Genomic DNA, 24936 nt, shown 5'->3' on the forward strand with positions numbered 1-24936 from the left:
CATTGGAGTCTCTGGGTCAGGAACAGGTACAGCGTAGCGAAAGTGAAATGACTCTGAAGTGGAATTCAGCTAACTTGTAGGTAGCACAGGCTGGATGGCTTAAGTACACACTGGCGGGTGACGTCATGCAGAGGGGACACCCCTGAGGTTCCCGCCATGACGTATATAAGACGGGGCCTGGCACGCGTACGCGTGCCCTAGGTAATCCCCAATTCAAGATGGCGGACGGGATCGCCCACGCCGTCCCGGGAACGCAGAGGAGAGCATCATGCACAGGCAGAGGCCACCATTCATCAGAGGATCACTGGTGCACGGAAAAAGGAGGTGAGCAACAGCGGTTGCAGGCGTCTGCGACCGGGCGCAACACCCTATGAGGAAATGCTAAAGAGGTTAGGGCTGTTCAGCTTGGAGAAGGTATTGCTGAGGGGGGATATGATAGAGGTCTTTAAAACCATGAGAGGTCTAGAACAGATAAATGTGAATTGGTTATTTACTCTTTCGGATAATAGGACTAGGGGGCTCTCCATGAAGTTAGCAAGTAGCACATTTAAAACTAATCAGAGAAAATTCTTTTTCACTTAACCCACAATTAAGCTCTGGAATTTGTTGCCAGAGAATGTGGTTAGTGCAGTTAGTGTGGCTGGATTTAAAAAAGGTTTGGATAAGTCCTTGGAGAAGACCATTAACTGGTATTAATCAAGTTGTCCTTGAGAATAGCCACTGCTATTACTGGCATCAGTAGCATGGAATCTGGTACTTGCCAGGTTCTTATGGCCTGGATTGGCCACTGTTGAAAACAGGAAGCTGGGCTTGATGGACCCTTGGTCTGACTTGGCGGACTAAGCGGACCTAGTGTCCGCGAAGGCCATGTAATATGGGCCCAGGCCCGCTCGACGAGCGGGTCTCGGTCAGAGGCGGAGGGGGGGGGCGGAAGGAGGGGCGGTATGCGCGGGAAGGTAGAGCAGGCTTGCAGAATTGGTAGGGGGGGGGGAGAGTAGCGTGGCGCCGCGGGAGCATCGTGGCGGTTCGGGATTGGTGGACGGGCAACGGGGAGCTTAGGAGGAGATCTGATTGGGGGAAGGAATTTGAATCAATATAGGCGGGGTTAGAGATCGCGAGGCAGTCGGTGAATGCACGGCGGCGAGGCAAGTTAGAAAAATTTGCTTTGCTTGCGAATTTTCCTAACTTGTTTGGCAATTTGAGTACCGGAGGCTTCCTGACGTTCGGGTGCGGTTCCGGAGCGTTCGTTTTGACATGGCCAGGTCGCACGGGCAGGCGGAGGTGGAGCGAGGCGAGGAGATGGCGACAGCGCTGGACTCGGAGGAGGCAGCGTGGGTGCCGGGGGAAAGTGCGGCGGCGGCGGAGTCAGAGGGGGAAGCTGATGGTGTGTGGGTGAGTGGAGCGGTCGGTAGGGACCGGGGCCGGTGCGGCATTGGTGAGGAGGACGGTGCTGGCAGTGTCCTCTATAACGTTCCTAGAGGGCTTGCTGAAGCGGCGTGTCAGGGGGCTGCTGAGGAACTGGTGCGGACAGGCAGGGGGCGGTCTGTACGGATTCTTAGGCCTCGGGGGCAGGGGCGGAGTGAATCGATGAGAAGACTACCAGGGCAGGAAAGGGAGGTGGGGTTGGCTGCGGAGGAAGGTTGGGGGGTGGCGCAGAGGGTTGCCATTGCGGGTGTGGATGACAGACGGGCTGTGGAGTTTGTTGGCATTGGGGGTGCTGTATGGAGGAACGTGGTCCGGAGGGGAGTTTCGGGGTGCAGGGTTCCTTATCGAGGTATGGGGGGCAGGGGTGCGTTCGTTGGGGGGACGGATGGAGGAGTTGCTCGGGCATATCGGGGGGTTGGCGTGTCTGGGGGGGGGGGGGGGGCGGGGTGTTGCCGGTACGGGCCGCGGACGTGAGGGGGTGCGGTGATGGTTAGGGGCAGAGCGGGGCAGGAGATTTTTAGACCCCGGTGCCAGGGAGCAGGGCAGCAAGTCCAGTTACCGGTCGGTGAGTTGGCACGGGCAGGAGGAGCGAATCGCAGCAGGGACTGTCGTCAAGAGGGATCTCAGTGGGGGAGACAAAGGGAGACTGAGGGCCAGGGGTTTGTTGGGGAGTGGGATCCGGTGTCCGGTTTGGGGCCTTTTCCTTCGTCTGCTGCGGTGTCTTCACAGGTCGGGCATATGGAGGATGAGGGAGATATGCCAGGTCCTTCGCGGCAAGAGGCATGGCGGAATGTGGCACCTATGGCAGCTCGTTCCAGTCAGCGAGAGAGGGTCACGGCGGCAGGCGCAATGGCGGCGGACGCTGACCCGGCAGGTGAGTGGGTAATTTTTCCCCGGTTCGATCGGGGTGAGGTTCAGAAGCAAAAGAGCTCGGGGTCCTTTAGCGATAGAGGTGAGCAGAGGGACGGTGGGGGGCAGGTGTTTGAGGTCCAGACAGCTAAGGATGCGGACAAGGGGAGTAGTGGTAAAGGGGAGTCTTCCAGATCCGGAAAGGCCAAAAAGAAGCGGAAAAGGGGGAGATCTAGCTCTTCCGATTCATCCTCTTCTTCATCTTCCTCTTCATCGTCCTCTAGCACATCCGAGGCAGAGGAGTCAGGGACAGGCGGAGTGGTGGGGGGTGTGACAGTTTGTGGAGCCCCGGCTTTGGTGGCCCTGACGGAATTGTGGGAGGAGGTGCCTAAGTCCATACGTAAGCGTATTTGGCGGAGGCAATTTATAGATATTTTTCAGCTTTTGGAGGGTAGGAGGGGGAGGCATAAGGAGAAGAAAAAGCGAGGGAAGAGCGACCGCTTTCCAGGGGCGCAACAGAAAGTTGCACGAAATATGCACAATTGGATGAGAGCATTCTTGAGGCTAGCTAGTGTTGTAGGAAAAAAGGATCCTTCACAATATGGGCCTTTGTTAGCTCATGCTGATTCCATTCTTGCAGCCAGTAAGACTTACGATGGGTGGTCATGGCTGAATTATGATGAGCGGTTCCGCGACAGGATGGAGGAGAATAAATTTATGTCGTGGGGCACTCAGGACGTGGGGCTGTGGTTAACCCAGATGGCCTCCAAGGTGTCAGGAGGTGGGTTGGGACAGGGATTGTTGTCAGGAACAGGCGTGGGGCGGTCCTTTCGGAGGGACGGCTCGAGTGGGGGGACGGGAAAAGGAAGTACAGTGCGTAGTGACATCTGCTGGCGATTTAATCGCTCCACCTGCAACTTCCCCGATTGTAAATTTCGTCACGCCTGCTCCAATTGTGGGGCAGCTCACCCTGCATTGCGATGCCTCAAACGGCAAGGTGAGGGTTCCTCAACGACTCCGATCGCAAAAGGGGGGGGTAAAGCAGGCTTGTGACTTGGCATTGACACTGGTTAGGATTGCTGCCATGCGGCCTTGGTTACGCAGATATCCGGATAAAAGAATGGCAGATTTACTACTTCAGGGTTTTAAGGGAGGTTTCCGGATCCCTTTTGTGGGGGGGGGGGGGGGGGGGGGGGGGGGGAAGTGGGGGGAGGTGATAATTGTCCTTCGGTGCGGAGATTAGGGGACGTGGTTCGAAAAAAACTGCAAGAGGAGATTGCTTTGGGCAGGATTGCGGGTCCGTTCTCATTAGCTCCTTTAGAGAATTTGGTATTATCCCTGTTGGCAGTTATTCCTAAGCGTGAGGCAGGCAAATTTAGGCTGATTCTCAATTTGTCCTTTCCCGAGGGTAAGTCAGTAAACGACGGGATTCCTAAGGAGCAGTGTACGGTTCGCTACGCCTCTTTTGATTCAGCAGTTCGGGTGGTGAAGAGATGCGGTCCGCAGGCATTGCTGGCTAAAGCGGATATTGAAGCCGCTTTTCGCTTGCTACCCATCCATCCGGATAATTTCCATCTACTTGGCTTCCGTTTTCAGCAGGAGTTTTATTTCGATCAGTGCTTGCCGATGGGTTGTTCCATTGCATGCGCTTATTTTGAAGCGTTCAGTTCATTTGTGCATTGGGTGGTGCAGATAAGGGCGCAGTCAGCTAATCTGGTGCATTATTTGGATGACTTCCTGTTCGTCGGCGGGGCTAATTCTGGAGAGTGTGAGGAATTGTTGGGAATTTTTCAAGAGGTGGCGTGTGAATTCGGTATTCCCCTTTCGGCTGGTAAGACGGAGGGTCCACGCACCAAATTGGTATTTCTGGGAATCGAATTAGACTCGGTAGAAATGGTGTTGCGTTTGCCAGAGGATAAAGTGGAGAGACTGCGAACTTTGGTGCGGGAGGCTTTGGGTAGGCGCAAGTTGACTTTGCGGGAATTGCAATCTTTAGTGGGCAGTCTTAATTTCGCCTGTAGGGTAATCCTCATGGGGCAGGTGTTCCTGAGACGATTGTCGCGTGCCATGGCTGGCATTAGAAAGCCATCAACATAAATACTTGCTGTAGGCAAGTATTTATGTTGATGGTATTTAGAAATTTGACAGCATAAGATTCCATCACTTGTCTTGAACAGATTGTGTTTTTCAAGTGGCATTAGAAAGCGGCATCATTGGGTTCGAGTTACAAAATTGATGCGTGAGGATTTGCGTATTTGGGATACGTTTCTAGTCTGTTTTAATGGTGTGGAGTTCTGGCAATCCGATCCGTCGTCTAATTATGATTTGGAATTGTTCACTGACGCAGCAGGTTCCATCGGATTTGGAGCTTACTTCCAGGGATCCTGGTGTGCGGCTAAATGGCCGGTCGCATGGGTAGATGCGGGGGTTACTAAAAACATTACTTTTCTGGAGCTATTTCCGATTGTGGTAGCCGTACACATTTGGGGTGAGCGGTTACGAGGAAAGAGAGTCGTGTTTTGGTGTGATAATTTGGGAGTAGTAGAGGTCATCAATAAAAGGTTGGCGAAATGCAGCAGGGTTTCGGAGATGCTGCGAGAGTTGATCTTGTGTTGTATGTCCTTGAATGTAACAATTTGGGCTCGACATGTGCCGGGGGTTTCTAACGGTGTGGCCGACTCTCTTTCTCGTTTCAAGTGGGAAGTATTTCGAGAATTGGCTCCAGAGGCGGAACTATGTGGAATGCCAGTGCCATCTTCCCTTTGGAAATTTGGTGCCCAGAAGCCTGGAATATGCTGCGAGCTTCATTGGCAACGTCTACATGGACAAGTTATGTAGGGGGGGCACGGAAAGTGACTGCATTTTTGTCGTCTTTGGGTTGGGGGGGCGGTCCAATTTCTGATGTGGCTCTGGTGCGTTTTATTGAACAAGCAAGATTACATGGTTATTCAAGGGCGACGGTGGGCAGGCAATTGGCGGGATTTTCGTTTATGAGGGCGCATGGCTGGGGTTTTCCATCCGGGCGTTTTATTGTTCGTCAGTTGTTAGCGGGTTGGTTCAAAGAAGTGGGACAAAGGTTAGATAATCGCTTACCAATCACGCATGATATTTTGATACAACTATGGGGAGCGTTGTCTTTGGTTTGTTCGTCGGAGTATGAAACACGGTTATTTCGTCTTGCTTTTGTCTTCGCGTTTTTTGGAGCGTTCAGAGTCAGTGAGTTAGTGGCCCAGGCGGCTGCCAGCAAGGATTTCCCAGGCATCTTGGCGCGGAATGTATTGGTGACAAATAGATCAGTGGTGATTTGGATACCACGCTCCAAGACGGACCAGAAGGGACGCGGATCGTCCGTGGTATTGGCTGCGGTGCCAGGATTGGTAACTTGCCCAGTTGTGAATGCTGCGAGTTATTGTCAGCTGCGGCCAGGGGGAGCTTCTCAGTTTTTGGTGCACGAGAATTTGCGCCCATTAACTAAGTATCAGTTTGAGATGGTACTTCGCAGGGTTTTGGTGAAGGTAGGTTTGGAGGGGCGTCGTTTTGGGACGCATTCTTTTCGAATAGGAGCAGCCACATCGGCAGCTGGAGCAGGATTGTCAGCGGGAGTGATACAGAGAATTGGGCGATGGAGGTCGAATGTGTACAAGGGTTATATCCGCCCGGAAGACGGGCGTGAATGAATGGTGACTAATTTTTGTTTCTTTTAGGTGCAGTGCCATCTGATATGTCGGTGTGGATCATCGGACATTCTTTTATTCATTGGGCACATAAGCATGCGGGGGGGTAGACCTTACGGTCCACATTTGGATTTGCAGGACAGAGGGGTGCGGATCCACTGGTTGGGGCGGAGAGGCATGCTTTGGGATGAGCTGATTCCGTATGTGAAGCAGGAATGTACTCGTCTCAGCGTACCTCGAGTTGTGGTGATCCACTTGGGGGGCAACGACTGGGGACGGATGGCTGGTAGGCAATTTATCAGCATAGTCCGCAAGGGCTTGATGATGGTTTCCATACTATTGCCTACCACCGTCTTGTGTTGGTCGGACATAATCATCAGACCTGCTGAATTGGATAACATTAGGTGGCGTCGAAGTAGGTCCAAAGCGAACCAACAAATTGGGTCTTGGTTGGCTCGCTTGGGGGGGCGTCATATTCGCCATGACTGGTCCTGGGGGAAGGTCACGGGATTATTTGGTTCTGATGGGGTTCACTTATCCTTTTTAGGTATGGACCTGTTTTTAAACTCTATTCAGGAGGTTCTGGAGGCATTATTTCCGAAATAAGCGGGGCCGCATCTTTGGGGGGTCACAGGGCATCGGATGCCTGTGTCTATGGCGCTTGGTCTGAACCAGCAGAGTTAAAGTTTGGTTTTGTTAAAAGGATTTCAGCAATATGCAAGTGATGGTTGACAACTGGGGCTGTTGTCAGGGAGTGGTCCCTTGCAGGAATGAGGCGGGGACCACTGGGCCAGACCCCCTGCGGATTGGAGGCGGGGGTCCACTCAGGTTGGCTCCTTGCATGAGGGTGGCGGGAGCTGGGACCTGGAGTGTTGTGCCAAATCTTCGAGCCGAGTGGCTGGTAAATGGCTATCCTGCTGGAAAGAGGCGGATAGATTGGGGGGAGTAAAATGGCTGAAATCCCAGAACAATACGTGTTTGTATATGTCAAGGCTTGGACCATTTATTAATAAAGCAGCAGCCTTGTTTTGTCCAACATAATGTCTTGTGGTTATTGCTATGTTCAGGGTGGTTGCGAGTGAGTGTGGTCCTGGTTGCCCATATTACAGTATTGCAATTTCTTATGTTCTCAGTGTGGGTGTAAGTTACATGCGTTGGCCAGCTGTCGGCGCACACTTCCCTGCCCAGACCACACTCCCGGCCTGCCCCCTTTTAGCTGGCCCGACACTTCTGCGCATATCGTGGGTTATGCTTGTGGCCGAGCCCTTTCAAAAATGTGTACAGCATGTGCAGGGCTATTAAACTCTGGGCGATAAGTAGAAATAAAATAAATAGGGCCTGTAATCACTCAGGACCTTACTTTCCCCGAGGTGGGCTTGGGATTCTGGGGGCATTTGGGGTATCTAGCCTCAAGCCCAAGTGAACCTCATGGTATTTGAAATGCAACCCTCTCCAAGAGATTAAGGATAGGCCACTGCGAGGGGCAGCAAGGACTGAACTAGCCACCCCAGGTATTCAAATCTAGGAGACATTCCAGCAGAGCTATAAGAGCTGCTGGCTCTCCAGGAAGTTGTATACTTATCTTTCGTATTACAGCGAGCTAGGCATGCTTCTGCAGGCTCCCATTAGACCAGTATTGGGTGTGTCCCAAATTGAGGGCTGAATATAAAGAGCCCTAGCCTGACAGACCATTTGCTGGCCCAACAGTCTTCTCAGAGTTTACTCTGGGAAACCTCCGTTTACCTGAACTGTTCCTGTTTTGTTCCTGGTTCCTGCTCTGCATTTGATCTTTTCCTGCCTGGTAAGCCCTGATGGTGGCATGCACTATCCAAGGCCCAAATCCCTGGGGAAAGGCAGCTGCTACCCGCTGAAAAGTACCTGCTCTGCCTTCAGTATACCTGGCTCCACTGATGCATGCCTTGTATCCAGGCAAGGTGCCTTCCGGGCCTCACAGAGCAAGCCTGTGACAAGAGGCAGTTGGTTAAAAGATAGGAAACAGACTAGGACTAAGTGGTAGGTTTTTCCAATGGAAAGAGGTGAATAGTGGCCTCCCTCAAAAATCTATACTGGCACCGGTGTGTAACACAGCATGAACAGTCTTTGGTTTGCTGGAGGACAGAATAGGCTGGACGCCAGCTATACGTCTACAGACTATTAGCTACAGGCAGAACTGAACAACCAAGAGCCTGCTTACCTCAGTTGTGCTGGAAACAAAAATGCAGCAGTCTTAAAAAAAAAAGAAAAAGTAACTTTAGTAAAGTTCCTGCTTCCTTCTCCTCATATGTGGGGCCTGCGATCATCCCTGGGGGCCTGTCTTCTTATCCCTTTCCCTAAGGGAAATGCCCTGCTACCAGTATTCCCTTGTGGGCTGTCTTCAGGTGGACCAGGCTAAATGCCTGGTCTTGGACTTTTAAAGAGGGTCTAACATACACTTCTTTAAATGGCATTTAACTTATTCATTAATGCTCTGGAAAAGGAAGCAACAAGTGAGAGGATCAAATTTGCAGGTGACACTAAAATATTCATAGGAATATAAGATTTTCCATACTGGGCCAGACCAAAGGTCCATCAAGCCCAGTATCCTGTTTCCAACAGTAGCTAATCTAGGTGACAACTGCCTGGCAGGATTCCATAAGAGCAATAGATTCCATACTCCTTATGCCAGGGATAAGGAGTCGATTTCCCCAAGTCCACTTTAATAATATTTTATAGGGATGTGAATTGGGCTTCGGACGATTGAAAATATCATCGATATTTTCAAAATCGTCAGAAATCGGGGGCTCCCCTGAAACGATAGGAAAACCCCACGATATTGATCGTGGGGGTTCTCTTATCGTTTTGGGGGAGGGCGGGAAAAACGACACACAAAAATAACCCCTAAACCCACCCCGACCCTTTAAAACGAATCCCTTTGCTTCCCCCACCCTCCCAACCCCCCCAAAAACATTTTACAGGTACCTGGTGGTCCAGTGGGGGTCCCGGGAGCGATCTCCCACTCTCGGGCCGTCGGCTGCCACTAATCAAAATGGCGCCGATGGCCTTTGCCCTTACCATGTGACAGGGTATCCGTGCCATTGGCTGGCCCCTGTCACATGGTAGGAGCACTGGATGGCCCACGCCATTTTTAAAGATGGCGCCAGCCATCCAGTGCTCCCTCCATGTGACAGGGGCACTGACATCAGGTTCACCAGTCAGTAGTTTCCTGGATCACACCTGGAACCCTTTTTAAAAACTGGCATTACATTCAAAGTAGTTAAAACAAAAGCAGACTGAGAAACTGCAGAAGGACATTGACAGACTAGGGAACTAGACATTTGAAATGGTAGATGAAATTTAACGTAGACAAGTGCAAAATGATGCTCGTAGGGAAACATAATCCCAACTACAGGTACACAGTACTGGGTTCTGTAATTATTCAATTTATTTTCCATCTTTCAGACACTCCAAGGCAGATTATATTCTCAACCAGTGTGTCGCGACACACCAGTGTGTCGCCAAGCACTTCCCAGTCCCCTGCTGACCCAGCTGCTCCCCCTACCCAAGCAAGAGAGAGAGGAGAGAAAGTTCCAAGCAAACCACCCCACCTCCTGCTAATTCACAACAATCTCAGGGCACCTGGATATCAAACATTCCCAGGTAAGCAGAGCAAAACATTTTTTGTATCCTTATTATTTTTCATTACTGAGTCTTTGTGTCTGCTATTTTGAAATATTTTATTGGTATCTAGAAATTTTTGATATGAGTTTTTAATTATTGGATATTCCATTCATCAGCTGTTTTGAAATAATCTGTTCGTTTTGTTAGTATGGTTTTACTGCTACTGCTTTTATATTTCTTGATTTGTTTTATAAGGATGGGTGATGTTTCTGTTTCACTGCATACAGAGACTCTGGCTTGTTGCGGTTCCAATTCAGCTTTTGTCTGCATGCTTCTAGTTATGCGTTTTGGTCTCTTTATTCTTTGTTAGGTGAGGATCAGCACATGTGTTTTAGGTGAGGTTTTCTGCTGGCGTGTAGTTTCTGTATAGGGCTCTATAGCAGCCTGACTTGGTCCGTTTTCCTAATAGGAAATGTATTGGTGTCTTAAGGCCTGGTGTAATATTTTCAGTGTTGCCTTTTCTTAGGTTACTGTTTACATACTGCATACATAGGAGGTTGTGCATGCAAACAAACTCATGCATATTCATTAGGGATATTCTGAAACCCTGACTGCCTGAGGGGCCCCAAGGACCAGTTTGAGCACCCTATAATAATGCCTTTGTATAAATCTATGGCGTAACCACACTTTTACTGCATGCAGTTCTGGTCACCCCATCTCAAAAAATATATAGCAAACCAGCCAACATACAAAGAAGGGCAATAAAAATGGTAAAGTGGATAGAATAGCTTCCTTATGAAGAAAGGGATTTCAACTGGTAGGGATTTATTTTATTTATTTATTTATTTATTTAACAGCTTTTCTATACCGACATTAGAATGCACATCATATAGGTTTACATCTCAACAGTAGGTGGAAAATACAATGAACAGGGGTGGGAGAGGGACAACAGTAGAAACTCGAGGACAGGAGGCTCTAGGGGGAGCCTGAAAATTGAACTAGAGAAGTAACAATAACTTGAAAGGTAACATTTACAAGATGCAAATGACTTGGCGTGAGTCAAAGATAACAGAGAAGCAGGAGAAGAGGGTGAGAGGTGCGTGGAGTTAGTCTGGAAATGCCTGGTGGAAGAGCCAAGTCTTTAGCATTTTCCTGAATTTAGTATGGCAAGGCTCCAGGCGGAGGTTTGTGGGTAGGACATTCCAGTGAGTTGGGCCAGCAATTGAGAGAGCACGGTCCCTTGTTGCTGTGAGACGGGCCTTCTTGAGGGGTGGGACTTGTAGGGTGCCTTTGAGATTTGCTCTAGTGGGGCGGGTGGATTGTGTGGATTTAGAGCTGAGCAGTTAAACCCGGATTTTAAAAGGGCTATGCACGTAAATTGAGGTTTATGCGGTGCGCGGAAGGCCCGGCCATACGAGTAAACCCTGGTATGCGTAGAAGTGCCAGCCGAGGGAGAAGAGATGGGCTGGGGGGACGGGCCGGGATAGTGCCATTAGCCATTGTCCCGGGGAAGCACGTGCTGGCAGCCGGCCGGCGTGTGGAATCTACTGCTGCTCCGAAGGAGCGGTAAGGTAAAAAATAAAGCAAAATCTAATAGATAGAGGGTAGTGGTCAGGAAGGAGAAGGGAAAAGTAGGAAGATTAGATAGGGGTATAGGGATGTTCCCTTCCAGTCCGCTCCTTAATTGCAGCGGACTGGGAGGGAACTGGGGAAGCCCTACTCATGTTGCCGCATGCTGCTTTGCAAAATTCCCCTCCCCCATGCACACATATTATAAAATCAGCACATCCATGTGCGCGCCAGGAACATACATAGACGTGCGCACACATAGACGTGCGCATGCGGGTCTTAAAATTGACCCCTTAGTGTGGTTGGACAGATTAGATAGGCCATATGAACTTTTTCTGCCATCCTGTTTCTTTCAGCTGTCTGAGCAGCTTATTGCAGAGCCTGAAACTCTGTCTGGGACAGATTATTGAAATATAGATCAAACAGTGCTAAAACAGACATGGTATGTATTTTATGTCATACTGACAGATCTGCAGCTGTTGCTAATTCCATGCAGAAGCATTGGCATGTGTTGGCTATCCACCTGATATTTTCAGATATTCCATTAATAGCATATAATAGCATAGTGGAATATTAAGTCACATGTGGTGCAATCAGCTTTGTCATCTCATCAGGTTGGCTCCCAACAAGGAGATCACAGTGCTTGTGGGTCGTGTGACTTATGGCCCCAAACAATATTGAGACAGGTGTGGGAAAATCCAGTTTCTCACTATCATATGTCGTAGTTACAACACAAATTGTGCATCTACTTTTGCTATATATGCTATAATATGCCCATATCCTATAGTCTATACCAGGTGGATTAAACATATCATACGACCCTGCTTGATAGAATATTAAGAACAGTAAAACTCAAGAGCCAATCTTTGCATATTGACTTTTACACCATGTTTTTTGGATTTAAAATAGACAGTCATTAAAAGATTCCGATGCCTTTGAGAAGGGGCAATAGGGAGGTTTTATTAAGCAAACAGAAATAATATTGGATCTTTGCGCCCGACACGGTACCATATGGCTTAAATGAGGAAGCTGAATGGCATAGTTTATATGAACAGAATAACAGGAGAAGATATATTTCAGTACCTGCATTGAAGAAACAGAATGCTGGCAGTGACCCATCCTGATTGGTTCACCATAGGAGTAACAGTTTTTAAGCCTGGCCCTTCAGCTTTGCGCAGATAAAATCTGGTGTGAGAGAACAGTTATCCAAATGCAGAGGCAGATCTTTTTCAAACATGGCGACTGGGTTGGGGGGCTAATGAATTCATGAACTTCACAGACATCTGAATGTTGGAAGAAATAATATTTTATAAGTGTAATCCTTTAAAACTATCTCAGGGTGTTCATATATATTTAATATATTTGAGTAAATCAGGACTCACATTAAGAAAAATATTTTATTGCAAAGAAGGAAAAGATAAAAAATTATTGTTGTCAGGAGACTGGTAATTGTAATTAAGATCTAGGTGTGAAACAAGCAATGTGGGGTGGTAAAAGCACATCCATGCATGAGTGTCCATGCAGAGTCGGAATTTGAGCTCGGTGAAAGAGGTGGAGAGCGTAATCTACTGTATAAGGAGAGTTCTTCTCTCAGGAAACAGGAGATGCAGCAAGGGACTGATCTCTTCCTCTTTCACTCTTTGTATGAACGTATGCATTTCAAAGGGACTTCAAAGGACGTGGCCTTTTTTATATCAACACACCGACATTTTGCAGTAACATTTGCAGATAGATATTTATAAGCTGATTGTCGTAACATTTGTTCTGTTGTGCGTACGGGCTTGCCAATTATTGGCCTGCTTTGATCTTTGTTGCTGATTTTGATTTCTTTCGCTATTTCATTTTCTCCCTCTCTTCTCTTTGTGCTTTCTTCCCATGCCTTTTCTCAAAGCAGCATGTCAGATCACTGCCTGTTGCCGGGCTATGTCTTACCACTCAGTTCCTGTTTTTAAAGCTTGTAATGCTTGCTCTTAGTGTGCATTGTTATGCATATTCTTTTATTCAGAAGGTAATAGCTATTTTGAACTCTGTTGTTTGACATTTTTACCATGGCTTTGAAATTCAAGAGAGGGTGACTTGTATTTACAGGGTAAATGGAGTTATTTGATCACAAATGGGAAAAACCCTGAAAGGTGAATTTAAAAAGCCCGGCTTGTGCCAAAACTGGGAGATAAGAGATATGCACACAAGTTGGGCCACTGTGCGCCATGCAGATTTTTAAAGGTCCCGCATCCACGCCTGTCTCCCACTATGTGCACAACAAAATTATCAAAAAGGGGCGGGGAATGGGTTTGGTCTGGGCAGGGCATGGAGGTTCCTGGATTTCTCAATGAAACTATTGTGTAAATACTTACGTGATCAAAGGCATGCTGGGGCCCCCTGCCACGTAAATTTACTTCTGCTATTGATGGTGTGTAAGTCAGAAAAAAAAAATGAACATAAGAAATTGCCATGCTGGGTCAGACCATGGGTCCATCAAGCCCAGCATCCTGTTTCCAACAGAGGCCAAACCAGGCCACAAGAACCTGGCAATTACCCAAACACTAAGAAGATCCCATGCTACTGATGCAATTAATAGCAGTGGCTATTCTCTAAGGGGCGGATTTTAAAAGGCCTGCGCGCGCCGGCGCGCCTATTTTGCATAGGTCGCCGGCGCGCATAAAGCCCGGGACGCGCGTAAGTCCCGGGGCTTTCAAAAAGGGGCGGGAGGGGGCGTGTCCGGGGGCATTCCCGAAACGACGTGGCTTTTCGGAGGCGTGCCGCAGCGTTTCGGGGGCGTCGAGGCCTCCGGACCAGCCCCCGGGACCGGAGGACGGAGCGGGGCTGCAGGCCGGCGTGCGCAAAGTTAGGGGGGGGGTTTAGATAGGGCCGGGGGAGTGGGTTAGGTAGGGGAAGGGAGGGAACAGGCAGCGCGCGCTGGGCTCGGCACGCGCAGGTTGCACAAATGTGCACCCACTTGCGCGCGCCGACCCCGGATTTTATAAGATACGCGCGGGTACGCGAGTATCTTATAAAATCCAGTGTACTTTTGTTCGCGCCTGGTGCGTGAACAAAAGTACACAATCGCATATTTTTTAAAGATCTACCCCTAAGTAAACTTGATTAATAGCAGTTAATGGACTTCTCCTCCAAGAACTTATCCAAACCTTTTTTGAATCCAGCTACACTAACAGCACTAACCACATCCTCTGGCAACAAATTCCAGAGCTTAATTGTACGTTGAGTGAAAAAGAATTTTCTTTGATTAGTCTAAAATGTGCTAATTGCTAACTTCATGGAATGCCTCCTAGTCCTTCTATTATCCAAAAATTTAAATAACCAATTCACATCTACTCGTTCAAAACCTCTCATGATCTTAAAGACCTCTATCATATCCCCCATCAACCGTCTCTTCTCCAAGCTGAACAGCCCTAACCTCTTCAGTCTTTCCTCATAGGGGAGCTGTTCCATCCCCTTTATCATTTTGGTTGCCCTTCTCTGTACCTTCTCCATTGCAACTATTTCTTTTTTGAGATGCGGCGACCAGAATTGTACACAGTATTCAAGGTGCGGTCTCACCATGGAGCGATAGAGGCATTATACCATTTTCCATTTTATTCACTATTCCCTTCCTAATAATCCCTAACATTCTGTTTGCTTTTTTGACTGCTGCAGCACACTGAGCCGATTTTAAAGTATTATCCACTATGATGTCCAGATTTGTTTCCTGGGTGGTAGCTCCTAATATGGAACCTAACAACGTGTAACTACAGCAAGGGTTATTTTTCCCTATTTGCAACACCTTGTACTTGTCCAAATTATATTTAATTTGCCATTTGGATGCCCAAACTTCCATTCTTGCAAGGTCCTCCTGTAATGTATCACAATCCGCTTGTGATTTACCTACTCTGAATAATTTTGTATCATCCGCAAATTTGATAACCTCACTTGTTGTATTCCTTTCCAGATTATTTATATATATTTAAAAGTACCGGTCCAAGTACAGATCCCTGAGGCACTCCACTGTTTACCCTTTTCCACTGAGAAAATTGACCATTTAATCCTACTCCCTGTTTCCTGTCTTTTAACCTGTTTGTAATACATGAAAGGACATCGCCTCCTATCCCATGAATTTTTAGTTTTCTTAGTAGCCTCTCATGAGGGACTTTGTCAAATGCCTTCTTAAAATCCAAATACACTACAACTACCGGTTCACCTTTATCCACATATTTATTAACCCCTTCAAAAAACTGAAGCAGATTTGTTAGGCAAGACTTGCCTTGGGTAAATCCATGTGGACCGTTTTCCATTAAACCATGTCTTTCTATATGCTCTACGATTTTGATCTTTAGAATAGCTTCCACTATTTTTCCTGGCACTGAAATCAGGCTGACTGATCTATAGTTTTCCAGATTGCCCCTGGAGCCCTTTTTAAAGATTGGGGTTACATTGGCCACCCTCCAGTCTTCAGGTACAATGGATGATTTTAATGACAGGTTGCAAATTTTAACAAATAGATCAGAAATTTCATTTTTTAGTTCCTTCAGTACCCTAGGATGCATAGCATCCGGTCCAGATGATTTGCTACTCTCTAGTTTATCAATCTGGCCTACTGCATCTTCCAGGTTCACAGTGATTTGGTTCAGTTCGTCTGACTCATCACCCTTGAAACTATCTCTGGAACTGGTATCTCCCCAACATCCTCATTAGTAAACACAGAAGCAAAGAATTCATTTAGTCTTTCTGCAATGGCCTTATCTTCCCTATGAGCCCCTTTAACCCCTCGGTCACCTAATGGTCCAACAGACGCCCTCACAGGTTTCTTGCTTCGGATATATTTTTAAAAGATTTTATTATGAGTTTTTGCCTTTACGGACAACTTCATTTCAAATTCTATCTTCGCCTGTCTTATCAATGTTTTACACTTAACTTGACAATGCTTATGCTTTATCCTATTTTCTTCAGATGGATCCTTCTTCCAATTTTTGAAGGATGTTTTTTGGCTAAAATAGCCTCTTTCACCTCACCTTTTAACCATGCCAGTAATCGTTTTGCCTTCCTTCCACCTTTCTTTGAGTGGAATACATATGGACTGCGCCTCTAGGATTGTATTTTTAAACAATGTCCATTCCTGTTGAACACTTTTAACCTTTGCAGCTGCATCTTTCAGTTTTTTTCTAACTATTTTCCTCATTTAATCAAAGTTTCCCCTTTGAATGTTTAGTGTTAGAGCTGTATATTTACTTATTGTCCCCCTTCCAGTTATTAGTTTAAATTTGATTATGCTATGATCACTATTGCTAAGTGGACCCTCCACTGTTATCTGTCTCACCAAATCCTGCGTTCCACTAAGAATTAAATCTAAAATAGTTCCCTCTCTCATTGGTTCCTGAACCAATTACTCCATGAAGAAATCATTTATGACATCTAGGAACTTTATGTCTCTAGCATGTCCTGATGTTACATTTACCCAGACAATATTGGGATAATTGAAATCTCCCATTGTTACGGCGCTGCCAAATTGGTTAGCTTCCCTGATTTCTCCTAGAATTTCATCATCTGTCTGACCATTTTGTCCAGGTGGACAGTAGTATACTCCTATCACTATACTCTTCCCCAACACACATGGGATTTCTACCCATATAGATTCTACTGCGCATTTAGTCTCTTGTATGATCTTTATCCTGTTGGACTCTATACCCTCCTGGACATGAAGTGACACTCCCCCATCAAGTTGATCCTCCCTATCATTGCAATATAATTTATATCCTGATATAGCTCTGCCCCATTGGTTAACCTCCTTCCACCAGGTGACTGTGATGCCAATTATGTCAATCTCATCATCATTTACTGCTATACACTCTAACTCTCCCATCTTATTTCTTAGACTTCTGGCATTGGCATAAAGGTTCAGGTTAACAGGGTAAAAGAGGGGGTTAGGAAGTCCTATTCCTTATCTGGGTAAACTGGGAATGAACTGGGAAAACTTGTAATTGTGTCTGCATGTGTGTCTATTAAAATGCCCCCACTTACATGGTAGAAGCAGCATTTGCGTGCATAGGCACGCGTTCACTTAAAATTGTATGCGTGGTCAGGCTATTTTATAACATGCATGCATATGTTGTAAAATGGTGGCTGCATCCCTTGGTGCGTGCCGGCAAATGCTTGCACATATGCATCCGCAGATCAAATGTTACTGTCTAAGACAGCCACTCTGTCCTTTTGTAGCAGCAGACACTATGTGGATTCTTCTAGTTGCACAATATAGCTGCTCTCTCCTTCTCATCTGTAGTCATTCAGAACTGTCAAAAACAATGGTTCTCAATTCCTGTTTAGTCCTTCTAGTTCTAGGTCTAGTGTTCAGGATAGTCAAAACCTATAAGGTTCATTCTCCAGATATATGTAAATATATACCAGGAATCTTCATGGTGAATATGGTGCAATCCAGGCCAAAGGGGACAGGGGATGGAAGGGAGGCAAGCTGAGGCTCAGAACTGAGAAATGCTGGTTTAAAAAGTGGCATCCATGCTGATGAACTATTGCTCATAACTAAAACTGTACCAATCAGCATATAATAATCAAATTAATCATGATCTGTGCAGTATGATTAACTAGCTACTACAAAGATAACCAACTGATTTTGTTTCATCAAAACAAAACATGCAAAAATGTACTTAATGGGTCTAAAGGGTAAACAGAAAAAAAAACCAAAAACAAATAAAACCTTAACAAATGATTTACGCACAAAAATTAGCTGTCTGAAAATCACTCTCTCTTAATGTAGCTAAAAGCATATGCCCCGTCTCATTGAGAGCTACACTGAGAGGAGGAGCTCCCATGGGCATGTTTAGGTCAGGGAAGACACTTATACATGTGGCATTTTGAAATCCACAAAAGTTCTTTTCCATGACAAAAAAAAAAAAAAAAGTACCCGCATAGAAATCAGGGACAAACATTCACAGGTACTTTGGAATCCATGGCCAATATCGAACCAAATGCACACGCTCACCCTTCTTTTCAAAAGGGGGTGCAAAGTCTGCACATCGAAAGACCTCCATGGGCAAGTTAGTGCATTCTGGGAAGTAGGGATGGAGTTATGTGGTTCCTATAGCTTTAAGAGGATAGAACACCTCAGACCAGCATGCTCTAGTTCCAGCTGATTCTCCCTACATCGGTGTTATATTACCTGGGCACTATAGGAGCATGGAACTTAAAGGCTAATTTAGTCCTACAGGGTATAGACCCCATTATAAACAGAAGGCATTGTCCTGTCTGACTAGACACATGAGGTTTTCCCCTGGGCCTGGACCTTCCTTGTTCCCTTCATTCCCAATAAGTCTCACTGACTCACAAGCTAGAGTTTTAAACACTTTATTACATCATTCTAGGCAGCTTTTCAAGACACCAAAATCACTAGGATTCCCAAAACATAAATCATGCTGGTCACCTTTCACAAGACTATCACATAACTTTTCCTTTAACCACTCATAGTTGACACCATAGCACTTAAGACTAGCTTCTGTTTCACCAGGAGTGTCATATGTACATTTAAATACTCTGTTTCTATTTATTATAATGCACCACCTTAGCCTTGATTAATCTCTGTACCGGCCATTAGACTTGCAGTCAAGGACCTTGCTTAGCTACTAAGCTCTTGGTCTCACAATACAAATCATCATACAGTAAGAATATTTGAAAACTAGCTTTTTAAAGTGCCTTTGGAATGGATTCTCTACAACTACCCAGCCAAGCTTAGGCGCACTTAAAAAACCTAGGTTTAATTCTTTGGTTTTTACTGAAGCACTGCTGCATTTTTAATCAGCTAAACTCAGCTTCAATTAACAACAAACACACTGGGTTTAGTTCCTTTTGTTTTTTATGGGAACATTGCTGGCATAAAGCATAGCCAAAGTTAAAATTAATTAATGAACACACTGGGTTCCCTGCTTTCATCTTCACAGGAGCACTGCTTCAGTATGGATACAGTTTAGTCACTTAATAAATTCAAATATAACTTAACTCAAGGGTTGAAAAGTCAATCCGTCTCAGGCTCCTCAACCTCTAAGAGTTGCTCCATGGTGGACGTGCTGTGGTCCTCAAGCTGTCTGCTTTCTGCCTTTATATGGAACCTGTCAGCCTATAGCTGCAAGGGGCTGGCTTCTCCCTGATCAGCTGTTCATCAGTGACATCATCTCCAGGCTGACCCTGGGAACTGTGGTCCCCTTTCACAGCCATCTTAGCTTTTCTTTGTGTAGGGAGGAGTGCGGCCAAGAAGCTGCTCCTGAGCTCTCTTCTTCCTTAATTCCAGGAGAAAGCTTTTTTTCCCTGGCTTCTTCTTTTTCTCCTCCCAGGAGGGGAGGAAACTTTTTTGTTTGGGTAGCTTTCTTTTTTTTTTTTTTTTCAGAGTTGCTGGAAAGGAGACCTGCTGCTTCACATAAGGCAAAGGTTATTTACTTCCTCTTTTACTGGAAAACCTTCCCTTCCTAGGCTTAAGCACCTGGGGGTGCAGCAGTGGCCCAGTGCTGCCTCTCCCCTCCTCTGGTTTTTCAATTAGCTGAAATTGTTTCAGTTTATTTTTTTTTCTGTTTGTGAGTTTTGTTTCTCTTGGCCCTTTTTTTTGGTATTTGCATTTAGAGTTTGAGTTTGCCTTTGAGTTTGTTTGCTGAGTTATGAGTTTGTCTTGTTTGTTGGAGTTGTCTTTTTGTTCCTTTTTGGAATTTGTTTGCTGAGTGAACAGTTGTTTTGTTGAGTTGAATTGCTTTGTCCCTGCCTGAGTGTGTTTTCCTTGTTCACACTTCCTTTGTTTGCTTGGTTTTTTCTTTCTCCTCTTAGGTGCTTCTTGGGTCTCAGGAAAAAGAGGCACTTTCATCAATCACAGGACCTGATGGCCTGTGCACAGCCCCTTTTCCCTAATCCCTTAGTTTCCAAATCCCCCTCCCCCAACCCTTAGTCTCCTAAGTTGTTTCTTCCTTACTTGCTGAGAGCCTTCTCCCCTTCCCCATTACTGAACTAGGCCCATCCAGACCTACTTTTTTTCCTTTAACTTCCTTTCCATCTTTTATTTTTTCTTTTTGCCTTTTTGTTTTACACACAAACACACAGGAGACAAAGAAGGGTTGGGAACTGCAGAGGGAGGCGCTACTACTATAGTTTCAAAATTAAGGCCCTTACCAGAAAAGTCCCTTCCCCACACAACAATCAGAGGCTCCACAAGTATCTCGGGCTGTCTTGAAGACCTCATGCCGAGGAAAGGCCCAGTGAGATGGAGGCGCAAGGAGTCCATGAAGGAGAAAAACCTGCAAATAAGCAGAAGCTAAACCCTTTCTCCACACCAAGCCTGGAACCAGAGGTTGAGAGCCCGAGGGAAGGGACCTTGGAAGGCTTCAGATGTCCACCAGAGGTCCGGATAGCCCAATTGGTCAGCAGGGTATAATGGACCCATCACTGCGGACAGACAGGAATTGGGGGAGTCTCTCCCAATTCCCAATACACTATGACCAAAACACCAGATGTGACAATTATCTTCCCCCTAGGAGAGGACCCACAAGACAAGGTAGTGCCCTAGGGAGGAAACACAACAGACACCACTAGCCCCCAGGGTGGGAATTCTCCAGATGGCATGGGCCACAGGGTGGGAACTCTGTGGGTGGCTCCCTGGGTGGGAATCCTGGAAGTGGCTCCCTTGGTGAGACCTCTACAGAAATCCCCAAACCTCAAGGAGAGAGATCACCAGACAATGTCAACCCACAGAGAAGTCACTCTATGAACATCTCAGGCACCCAGAGCAAGATACACCTGGAGGGCACTGACTTCCAGGGTGGAGACCCCATCCAAGCTGGCCTGGCCCGGGGAGAGCACCCTCGGGCTACCAGTGGCCCTAGAGAAGGAGAACAGCTGATGGGGACCGAGCCCCGGGGAGGAAGAACACAAATAGCCTCCAGTCCCAAGGGAAAACCCATGAGCGTCCCTTAATACCCACTGTGGCACCAACTCCCAAGGAGGGAACAGGTCCAGCACCCCCAACTCACCAGGGAGGAATAAAATGCCCACCCCTGTACTCCAGGGAAGGAATGACCAAGGTGCTCAAGGTCCCAGGGGAGAAACCCAAGGGAGAAAAAGAAAACTTAAAATTAAGCAGACAGAAGGAGAGGAGCCGAGCCTGAGCACCCAAGCCCTAGCTGTCAACTCTTACCTGGCTGTAGTAGCTGGAAACCCTCCTCCCCCATCCACTGGAAATGTTAGAGCTAGGTCCTTAGCACCTCAGAAAGTCATCACGGGAGGATGCTGTGGCCAAAGTCGTAAACACAACATATGCTGCAATATGCTTACCTTGGGGGATATAGCAGCTGAGATTCAATGCCAAGAAGTGCAGAGTCATGCATATGGGCTGTGGAAATCTGGAAGAATTGTATTCGATGAGGGGGGGAAGGCTGATGTGCACGGAGCAGGAGAGAGACCTTGGGGTGATAGTGTCTAATGATATGAAGTCTGCGAAACAATGTGACAAGGCGATAGCAAAAGCCAGAAGAATGCTGGGCTGCATAGAGAGAGGAATAGTGAGTAAGAAAAGGGAAGTGATTATCCCCTTGTACAGGGCCTCGGTGAGGCCTCACCTGGAGTACTGTGTTCAGTTCTGGAGACCGTATCTACAAAAAGACAAAGACAAGATGGAGGCGGTACAGAGAAGGGCGACCAGGAAGGTGGAGGGTCTTCATCAAATGACTTATGAGGAGAGATTGAAGAATCTAAATATGTACACCCTGGAGGAAAGAAGGAACAGGGGTGATATGATTCAGACTTTCAGATACTTGAAAGGTTTTAATGATCCAAAGTCAACGACAAACCTTTTCCGTTGGAAAAAAATCAGCAGAACCAGGGGTCACAATTTAAAACTCCAGGGAGGAAGACTCAGAACCAATGTCAGGAAGTATTTCTTCATGGAGAGGGTGGTGGATGCCTGGAACACCCTTCCGGAGGAAGTGGTGAAGACCAAAACTGTGAAGGATTTCAAAGGAGCGTGGGATAAATACTGTGGATCCATAAATCCTGGAGGATGGGAATGAAGAGAAGAGGTATGGGGATGGCTTGCGGGAATGACGGCTACTACCTGGTAATTAATACCCTTATTCAATCAACATTCACACGGTTAATGAGACTCCAACATTGCTCTATGCTTCAAAGGCAAGAGGAAATGTGGAAAAGAGGATTTGCATTCAGGCAACAATCAACAAGGTAGCACAGTCTGCTGCTTCCGTGCTGCCGCTGGAAGCTTTCTCTCTGCCCTTCGGGGTAACTGCTAACCTGGGTACCCGCTCCTCAGGGGCCCTCTGCTTTATTTCAGTTGCCTTACATGGATCAGGCACTCGCTCCTTGAGGGCCTGCTCTCCCTGCCTCGGTGCCGCTACCTACTTCTTCAACCTGGTGGAATCGCATACTAACATCAACCATCTTGTGAATAATCTAATTCTCAGTCTATCTCATCCACAGTACAGCTTGCTGGGAAATCCACACCAGAATCCCTCTTTACCAACGGTGTGAGAAGTGCAAAAAACCCACCAAAAAACCACCCTTTCCAAAGCCATTGTTAAGTGCTTGTAGCTCTATAATCATTTAGCCCAGTGAATAAGCAAAATTTCATCAGATATTTTTATCTTACTGCACTGGTATCAAAATTAGTGAAATTATCACCATAAGTGAAAAATTGCTCTGTGGGTTTTCTTGAAAAGCTGTACCATTTTGCCCCCAACATACCCATTCTTCAAAAACCAAAGCTCTTTTTTCAAGGGTGAACTCCTATGAAAAAATAATCACGTTGCCTTTTGAAGGATGCAGCCAACCACGGTAGTTGCAGGGCCAAACAGTACCCCAGGTAATGATTGCTTTCAACAATCCTTTTCCCTTATAGGCTTAATTGGTCCCAGACTAACTCAAAAGGGCAGCAAGAAGGGATGTACTACACAAAATATTTGGTTCAGTTTGATCATTTAGGCCTTTTTATTTATAGCATGTTTTTTTTTCAGCTTGGTTCATTCATTTTCAGAGTTTATGCATGTAAATGCCATTCCATGTGCACATAACTGGATTTTATGCATGTAAATTGCCCTTAAGTGCTCAAAAGCTAATTTTATGTGCATAAAAATGTATGTTTATAAATTCCTAAAATAAATGCAAATGAATGCAAATCCCTAACAGCAATGCCCCCCCCCCCCCCCCTCTAGTTTGGCACTGAGGGTAGTCACCTTTCTTGCCCACTCTTTGTAAAGGCTCTGGATGCAACCATCTCCAACAAAACAAAATCATCCTAGGCCAAACAAGCTCAAAACCAGCTAAGTTTTGACATTGAAAATATTGGGGCGGATTTTAAAACAATACGCGCGCCGGTACTTTTGTTCGCGCCACTGGCGCGAACAAAAGTACACCAGATTTTATAAGATACGCGTGTAGCCGCGCGTATATTATAAAATCCGGGGTCGGCGCGCGCAAGGGGGTGCACATTTGTGCAACCTGCGCGCGCCGAGCCCAGCGCGGCCTGCCTGTTCCCTCCGAGGCCGCTCCGATTTCGGAGCGGCCTCGGAGGGAACTTTTCTTCGCCCTCCCCCCACCTTCCCCTCCCTTCCCCTACCTAACCCACCTCCCCGGCCCTATCTAAACCCCCCCTTACCTTTGTCGCCTGCTGAAAGCAGTTACGCCTGCTGAAAGCAGGCGTAACTTTGCGCGCGTCGCCGGCAGCCCTGCTCCGTCCTCCGGTCCCGGGGGCGTGGTCTGAGGCCTCGACCACGCCCCCGGGCCAGCGCCATGCCCCCGGGCCCGCCCCCAAAACGCCGCGGCACGCCCCCGAAACGCCGCGTCGTTTTGGGAACGCCCCCGGACACGCCCCCTCCCTCCCCGTTTCGAAAGCCCCGGGACTTACGTGCATCCCGGGGCTTTACGCGCCCCGGGACTTACTTGCATCCCGGGGCTTTACGCGCCCCGGCAGCCTATGCAAAATAGGCGCGCCGGCACGCGCAGGGGTTTTAAAATCCGCCCCATTGTGTCTATATATCAAGGGATACTGTACTTACCTTGAACACCCTAAAAAAATATTTTTGTCTATTTTCCTACAGGAAGTCCCCTTCTCTCTGCCATGGCTGCTTTAGCTCTAAGTAAGACAAAGGAAAAAGAAAAGCAAAAGAAATACACATATAAGCCCACATATCCTGTCAAGGAAGCCCAACATCTCTCAGCTGATTGGAAAATGTATAACATCAATCTATTTAATTGAATATGAATGAGCAATCAATATAGGGCTTTTCTCTTGTATATTCTAGTGTATGTCTCAAATGATTGCCTGGGCATTTGAACATGAATGTGGAGAACCATTCATTGGAAGAAAAGATGTATTTAATATTTGGGTACTTGCCAGGTTCTTGTGTCCTGGATTGGCTATTTTTGGAAACAGGATGCTAGACTTGATGGACCCTCAGTCTTACCCAGTAAGGCAACTTCTTTTGTTCTTATGTTCTTAAATAAATTATTTTCATGAAACAATAACAAAGAAGACTGCACTCAAATAGACTTTAATTACTACACAACTCATGGACATTATGGTAGTCATCTCATTCATGAAGCAAATCACATGACCCAATTCCGCCATCTACTTCGGTTAACACAATATTCATTTACAAAAAATTTCATGTTCAAATTCAAGTGACTCATTCAAAGGTGCTATAAAGCTCTTAGCAAAAGACAGCCTACTTATGCATTCTTAAAACTGATCTAAGCACTCAATCATTTTAACAAATGAGCTATTGTGGGATTCACTCTTAAAATGTCAGCCTCCAAGCCAGATTTTATTTCAAGCTAC

General features: G+C 46.7%; 1 protein-coding gene across 1 annotated transcript in view; it reads right to left on the reverse strand.

Annotated features, from left to right (window-relative positions):
• Positions 1-12367, reverse strand: part of VWC2 (von Willebrand factor C domain containing 2) — a 310713-nt gene extending 298346 nt beyond the window's left edge. The window contains exon 1 of the mRNA XM_029589754.1: positions 12198-12367. Coding sequence (XP_029445614.1) covers positions 12198-12250 — 53 coding nt within the window. The 5' untranslated portion in view covers positions 12251-12367. The remainder of the gene's footprint in view (positions 1-12197) is intronic.
• Between the last annotated feature and the right edge of the window lie 12569 nt (positions 12368-24936).

This window comes from Rhinatrema bivittatum, chromosome 2 (assembly GCF_901001135.1).
Source record: "Rhinatrema bivittatum chromosome 2, aRhiBiv1.1, whole genome shotgun sequence".
NCBI classification, from domain to species: domain Eukaryota; kingdom Metazoa; phylum Chordata; class Amphibia; order Gymnophiona; family Rhinatrematidae; genus Rhinatrema; species Rhinatrema bivittatum.